The 8,073-nt window shown below is 44.5% G+C and overlaps 1 protein-coding gene across 1 annotated transcript in view; it reads right to left on the bottom strand.

The window, feature by feature from the left end:
* Positions 1 to 623: 623 nt before the first annotated feature.
* The window catches only part of LOC119279443, a 20,255-nt gene continuing 12,805 nt past the window's right edge, over positions 624 to 8,073 (bottom strand). The window contains exon 5 of the mRNA XM_037560676.1: positions 624 to 1,399. Within this exon, the coding sequence (XP_037416573.1) occupies positions 787 to 1,399 (613 nt within the window). The 3' untranslated portion in view covers positions 624 to 786. The remainder of the gene's footprint in view (positions 1,400 to 8,073) is intronic.

Here is an 8,073-nt window from a genome sequence, read left to right as displayed (position 1 = left end):
ATCATGCTTTCCACGGCCATTGCTTTGCCTGTCGTCGAAACACACAATTGACAAAAATACTTTGGAAGGGCTTGAGATGGGTGAAATATTTACAAAAAGAGGCTCGCATCAACAGACTAGCCTTGCTAGACAAGGAGATACTAGATGGTGTTCACATCATAGAAGTTCTTAGCACAGTTGATGCAAAAGGGTGTAATCCGAGGCATGCTGCAGGTTGAATAGAAAAGATGGAGTGCTTCCAATTTGCTTTTGTTTTGGGGCTTATTATGCTAAAGTTGTTTGGTCTAACAAATGAGCTTTCACAACTCTTGCAAAGAAAGGAAACAAATATTGTGCTTGCCCTGGAATTAATTCATGACGTTAAACTCCGGTTGGCTACCATGAGAGATAGTGGTTGGGAGTCTTTTTGATGAGGTCCAAGGATTCTGCAACTCCAAAGGTATTCCAGTGCCCAATATGGATGATGAAATACAGTTCGGGGTCGCTCAAGGCTAGGAGGAAGGACTATCACCAATCTTCATTATTTTTGAAATACAGTTTGGGCCCGCAGTGGTGAGCAATATTTTTTTTACTGGTTTAGTCATTTGTGAAGCAAAGTAACACAGAGCAAAATAAAATGGACAAGTGTGCGTGCAAGTTAGGGTCGCAATCCTGATCGTTTACTCCGACCGAATAGAATGCGTGCTGCCAGCAAGCTCTCTGCAATCTGCATATACAAATGACGAACCTAGTTCAGCAGATCGCGCAATCATATCTAGGAGTGCTGGACTCCCCGGGCAATGACTGCTATTGCCGCTCCAAGTCCGTTTCCTGGCCGGAGCGGGAGCCGGAGGCTCGCCCAAACCAGCCCGGCCGCTCCGGCACGGACGGCTCTGACGTCGACGGCGACGGAGACAGCGTTTCATCGTCCATCATCTCAATTGGCACGACGGCTGCTGATGCCGCGGCTCTCTCGCGCTGATCGGCGGCGGCGCCCGCGGCCCGCTCGACCTTCCCACGGCAGACCGGGCACGACGCGTTGGAGAGGAGCCAGACGTCGACGCACTCTTGGTGGAACAGGTGCTTGCAGCTCGGGAGCTGCCTCACCGTCTCCCCCTCGTCGACCGCGCTGAGGCACACGGCGCACTCGTCCGGCGCCGATGCCGAGCTGTCCCGCCGGTACGGAAAGGACGGGAAGAGCGCGATGGTGGCGGCGTCGAGGCCGTGCTTCGGCTGTGGGGCCTGGGGCTGCCCTTGCAGGGGCTGTGCGCTGTGGCGCCGCGTGCGGCGAAGGTGGAGGAAGCGCAGGCAGAGGAAGATGACGACGAGGAAGAAGCAGCAGGCGAAGGATGCCGCCAACGCGCTGAGCAGCGTCGTTGTGCTGCAGCACGGAGCCACGGCCTCTCCGGGCTGAAATGGCCTGATGTATGAGGACATGGTGGAGGAAATGACTTTGGGAAACCGAAGCTACAGCTAGCTATATATGCAGACAGGTTGGTCATCTCAAAATTCAGACTGGTTCTCTTGCGGGGACAGATCATTTAGGTATGTATGCCGACTATTTCAGATATACTACTCCCGTAATTTGAGATGATTTTTTTTCGAAACCGAGGCAAAGGATTTGCCTCATATATTAACTAAGAGAGAATAGAGTTTAAGTTACACATCCTAAATGAAAAACGGTTACCCTCCCAGTATGATGGCTCCCAATTTCTTTGCCCCGACGGTGACCCAAAGGATGGCTTCACACTTGATGTTGTTGAGTAATATTCTTGGAGCCATACTCTTTTATGGAAAGACCCAGCGTTCCTCTCGATTCAAATGGCCCATTCAGTGAGCATTGTAAGGGAGGCCATTGCCTTTCGGATTGGAGTGCTCTTGATCAGATTAAAAGTACATCATGCATGTTTAAATAAGGCACTGAAATTTATACAGGTGGCTCATTTATGCTGCTGGCTTATCAATAGATTATATGTGATGATGTCGTGGACAACATGTCAACGTTTTGATATTCCACTAGATTATCAGAAGTTCTGTAGCTGAACTGATTTTAAATATTGTCTACCTTCTTTTTACATCCCAAAACATATTAGATGGCAATGTTTCAATTGATAATAGAGTTGACCTACCAGACATAGTAAAAGATGTTCCAATTGCTTTAAACTAAGCACATCATAGTGCAAGAGCCACGAACTTAGCTTTACTACATTTTCAAAATGAAGGTTGAAGGGGTTATATTCTCGTGTTTTCCATTGGAGGTAGAGATGCCGCTTGACTTGAGATATACTCTCTCCGTTCCTAAACATTTGTCTTTCTAGAGATTTCAACTAGTGACTATATACGGAACAAAATAAGTGAATCTACACTCTAAAATATGTCTATATACATCCGTATGTCGTAGTCAATTTGAAATCTCTAAAAAGACAAATATTTAGAAACGGAGGGAGTATATCACTTGATATAAACTAATCTCTTTGTCCATAATGATGTGGAGTTGCCTGCACGAATAGTCAAACCAGTTTTTTATGTCGTTGTTGTTGACTTTTTGATGAGCTGTATATATATATTTAAATGTTCTGAAAAGTATGTTTTTGATATATCTGTAACACCGGGAAATAATAAAAAACGGTCATATCATCAATGAATTTTTCTACTAGCTGACAGTTACATAGGAAATACATGCAACATATTATGATTGTTTTTCATGATCTGGATGCTCGGGTATCCGACAAAAACAAATGCAAATGCCGTCTGACGAGGTTTGATGCGATATGTAGATTGAAAAGACCTATTAGAGCCTCGAGATGGAGGATCTCAAGATAAATAAAAAATAGGTGCTTATTGGGCAAATGACTCCTCAAGTTTAAGGGGTTGTTTCGTTTTTGCCCGAGATGGCCCTTCCAATCCAGGACGCGCTAAATAATTGGCGGAGGTTTTGGCCGCCGCCCTCTTGGCAAAAAGACCGCGCAGAAATGAACTAGTGAAGGTGAGGAGGGCTGGGCGCACGGAAAACTTGGTGTTCATCCATAACTACCCAAGGTGCAGTCAACGCCAATTTTTTGGTTGGGCGTTCCAGCGCACCAATCCAAACAGCCCCTAATTAGTTATTGAAGATGAGATTTGGCCAGAGTTGCTCGGAAATAAATATCACCACTCCAAAACACACACACATTCTCTCTCTCTCTCTCTATCTATCTCTCTCTCTCTAAGCCGACTAACCTGCCTTTTTGGAAGGGTTTGATGGAATCAAAAAAAGCTTTTTCCAAGATGAGCTTTTATAGCGGGTAATGGCTTAACCACGACATTTTGGGGACACCTGTCTAGGGGGGGGGGCACCACTAGCTATGGAATACCCCCAACTAATATTTCTATTATTTCGATTTTGGGTCAGGCAACGCTCAAAATTGGACTCTCAGACGATCACTGGGGACAAATGGGCCGACTGGTTGCACCTTCTGACTAGGTTGATGAAGGTGAACCTAACAGTTGAATGACACACCTTTCGTTGGAAGTTACATACTTCTGATCTATTTTCTAGTTAATCCATGCACATGGACCTCATCAATGATTATAACCTTTCCATCTAAAATTTATTTGGAAATTAAAAGTCCAATTAAAATTAAATCGTTCATGTGGTACTTGGTTAGGAGAGTGATCTTAAACAAACATATAACATGAAAAAAAGTTGGCATGGTCAAAGTGCACCTATGTGACAACATAGGTTAAGGGACTAGTATGTATTTTAGATTATGTCTGAAAAGATGCAACTAGGAAGATAGTTGGTGTCCCCAAATTCATCAACTACAGGTGTGTCAAGGCTAAGGGCATATATTTCATCATTCAGCGATCCAAGAAAACTTGAATCTATAGGTATGTCGGTGCTTTCAAAATGGGATCAAGGGCGAGTGGTGATATTTTTCATGCTATCTGCTTATAAACCAAACTCCAAAACCAACCAAGACTTCTCCACCCTTTCTCCCAATCTCTCACTCTCTTTACTTTGTTCGTAGCCACCAACCCACGTTCATTTGGATCCTCCGATCCATTCAGAGAGATAGCTATAGCAAACCGTAACCAATCCGGGATCTTTGGGTCAACTACATTTGTAGCACCTAAGCCCTTGTACAGCCCTCTGTACTCCGCTTGGATACTCCCAGGCACCCTGGTCGACCATTCCAAATAGTGTCAGGCAACATCCGCAGGTGAACTAGTACTAGTCAGTGCCTACAAATGAGTTTGATCAAACCCTCTAAGGAAGTTGAAAGTTGCCTATTTCAAGTTCAGTTGAATCCTCCGAGCTGGTCGTTCAATACGTCCAAATTTTACAAAAAACTATGTAACAGTCACATTTTAGGTCCGGCCTATACATACGACCACCTATCCCATCTACTCACTCAAGTGCTTCGTTTATACATCCATTTATGAGAGAGAGAGAGAGAGAGAGTTCCTAGCCTTGTGTTGAGTTCAGAGGAATACTACTACACCATTCATGTCATACCATCAAATCTCTTGTCCACTCTTTGATTTCAAGCCTATAATTCAAACAATCAGCCTTTGCAATCAAAGTTCATCCCATAAGATATTGAGTATGGAGGACGTTTTCTTTTGAAGCACACAAGATATGGATCACCAATCAACCTTATTTTATTACTTTTGGAGGGTGTAAGTCTCGTATATTGGCTAGGTGTGCTTGGGAGTCTTCATTGTGTGAAGGAACCATGAAGTTGTGAGGGAAAAGGTATCACCTAATTTTGTGAAGATCTACCTCGAGTGAGGCTAGACCTTTATGGTCATAAGCCATGCTAGAATAGGTTGGTTGTTCACTATGGTCCCTTTGCGGGCATAGTCCTTCATGCGGTTAGCAATCGAGGTCTTCGGATCACTACTATAGATTGAATTATGATCGATCCCTCATCACTGACTAGCATTGGGCCAGGCATCACCGATGAAGGTCATCCCTGACTAGCCACTCCATAGGCATCAGTGATGAGCATCTCAAGACTGACCGAGTAGTTAAAAACTGGTGGTCTAGAACTGAACAGTCAATGTGAGTTGTTCTTCCACCTCCGACCGGGTTCGCCTGGACGAAATTTCATCACAAACGGGCTTTCATATTTGGCTGGTCTGTGATAGTAATTCATCACCAACCTCCTAGTTAGTGTTCTATGATTGGTATATGTACGAAAGTTAATCGGGCTCTTCGTCTTCCCACATGATCAACGGGCCATCGCCGGTTGCAGCAATCAATGGTTGGTTGCAATTCCATGGCACCTTTCACCATTATTAGTTGCATCTTACAACGTCGTTGACTGGGTGCTTTACCACCGCTGCCTGTAGCAGTCAGTGGCTAGCTACAACTTTCACCACCACCGGTCAAAGTTTTTGACATCCTCAACTGCAGGTTCCGCCATCACCGGTTACAGTAGTGGTAAATCGTACCTTAAGGGTGGGGTAGCTGCACAACCCTAGAGGACACGGAGGCCCTCATGGCGGAGAATGGCGATGAGGACGAGGGTTGTTGATGCTGGATGTCGGGCTTAAGCTCTCCCACCTTGCAGTGCCCATGGGTAACGTCGGCCGATGCTAGAAACATGGGTTAAGGCGACAAAGAGGGCCTGATTTGGGATGGCTTGGAATGAGAATGAGAGAGAGAGAGAGGGCAAAGACATCGATGGGGTTGCCAGTGGAAAAGCTCATGCATCAGATTGAGCGAATGAGGGACCAAGAGAGAGAGAATGGCGGATTGGGAGATAAATGGTGGAGAGAGGAACGAGTGGACAAAGGCATGGATAGGTATGAATGTGTGGTGTGATCGGGAACGACGGAGAGTGCCCAGTCGGACAACACGCGCGGCCGCCAACATGAGGCATAGTTGGTCGACCGATTCACAACATTTTTTAATTTATATGTGTAAGTTCTATTGGAAGACATGATAAAATCTGATTCCAACTGCAACTCAGAAAAAATCTAATTCCAACAAAACATGAATTCTATTTTTAGGTTTGGGTAATGCATTTTTTTGCCACTGGAGTGGGGTGGGGGAGGGGTGTTAGGATCCTCTGCTCTTACGATAGAAGACGCGTTGGGTCCTAGTCCATGCAACAATGATTGTAACAACGATGCTGCTACATTAAAGGATCCTAACTTATAAAGCCACGAGACTATTTTGGGAACTAAATAGAAGATCCCTAGAGGATATGTGTTTCATCTTTCAAAACGATGGTTCTAAAAAACAATATCAATATATCACAAGGTTGTATATTTTTTGAACGATAGCAAGAGCGCGCCTATGAATCATTAATTTGGAGAAAGGGTACAAGAGACTGGCACTAATCAGAGAAATTAAGTTAAAATGTTGAAAATGGGAAAACTATGTAGTCAAAATTTCTCTAGTGCACCAACTAAAAATGATATATCAACACGGCCTACGAAACATCATAAAAATGTAATACTCCACATCGAGACTATTAGTTGTGTCAATGTCCAACTAGTTTGACCACACCTTAAGCCAACTTGTGCAACCCGGCAGGCACAACACACTAACGACACAACCCTCAATTCTCAGCCAATGGCCTGACCACAAGCCAGGTGCACTAAGCAAAGATTATGTTGCCAAAATCATGCTTCCAATGAAATAACAACGCCAAGGACACCACATCACTAATCCGGCAAGCCATGTCGTGGTTTTCACCCGAAGATAAGATCCTGAAGTGAGAAGAGGTGCAAGATCTCCTCGGTCAGACCTCCAACTAGCAAAACATTACCAACCAACATTGACGTCACTTGCATGGACAAAATGTAAGCGGTACTTCCATCCACATAACCGTGCACATATGTCGTACATCATCCAAGACACACCCCAAGCCGCATAGTACACCCTTGGCTTGAGCACCACCAGTATCACCTCCATCTCGAGCATTGTGCCCAACCTATAGGTCGATGCCGAGAAAGGACACTACCTAGGTCATCAACATGACCAACGCACTCGCCAACTACCGGAGGATCCACATGTGCTCTGCTTGTAGCAGATACCAACATTTGGCAGCCCCTGGGCACACTACCTCCAGTTGGCAAGCTCCTGATCCAAGGGAACCCATGCAAGATCCATTATAGCTCTCCCAGTTTGCAACACTGGTCCTCATCCACGCTCTGCACCTCGATAGACTTATGCCACTGTCACGCCTTATCCTAGCGTCGTCGCCTATGCAAGACATGTATATGTGCCGCCACCTCGCACACACCACCCAAAATAACTCACCAACATTTTAAACCGTCATCCTTTAAGGACAGGGTGCCCCTTTTATGCCTGCTAACGACACTGCTGCTTGCACACCTGGTAGACGTACCACCACCTCTTGTACAAAATGTTGCTAGGAAGAGTTAACCAGCCCACCGACTTTGTTAGCAAGGTGTCACCGCTACGGTGACAACAACGAGGAGACACCACTGTTGATGGTGGTTTAGCTAGGGTTCCATTTGTTTGGCCTTCACCCCATAGTCGACTATGCGAGCAACCGTTCGGGAGGCCTTTTTAAGACCTTTATGCAAGTACATCATTGTGATGTTAGACCATTTTATAATTTTATATTTAAAGAGAGATAATTCAGCTCGCACAACATCAAGCATATATGAGTGTGTCATCGCATTACACACCAATGTTAATATAGATCATGGACAAGTCTATGAATATCATAGTTTTTTTAACGAAAACATACTTGAATGGGTATGTGAAAATGTGTGTAAAAACATTATCTGGCTGGTCAACCTTTCTATCCTAGGATGGTAGAGTGCACCCGATCATATCTGAGTTATCCTCTGCTTTCTATATGTGTTCTTTAGCTTTGCCAATAATTGTGGTGGAACGGATTAACAAGTAAACTACACATTGCCTATGGAGAAATATATGAAATGGATGATAAAGGCCTTGCTCTGATTGCATGGAATAGAGTGTGTACGCCTAAAATTAAGAGAGGACTAGGAGTACTAGGTGTTATCACTAATAACAAAGCCATCTTCTTAAAAATTCAAACAAGTACTACAATAAGGCTAATCCTCCATGGAGTGAACTTATTTGGGAAACATATTACAATACCC

This window comes from Triticum dicoccoides, chromosome 3B (assembly GCF_002162155.2).
Source record: "Triticum dicoccoides isolate Atlit2015 ecotype Zavitan chromosome 3B, WEW_v2.0, whole genome shotgun sequence".
Lineage (NCBI taxonomy): Eukaryota > Viridiplantae > Streptophyta > Magnoliopsida > Poales > Poaceae > Triticum > Triticum dicoccoides.
The sequence above is the reverse complement of the archived record's forward strand: the minus strand, read 5'-3'. Positions and strand labels throughout refer to the sequence as shown.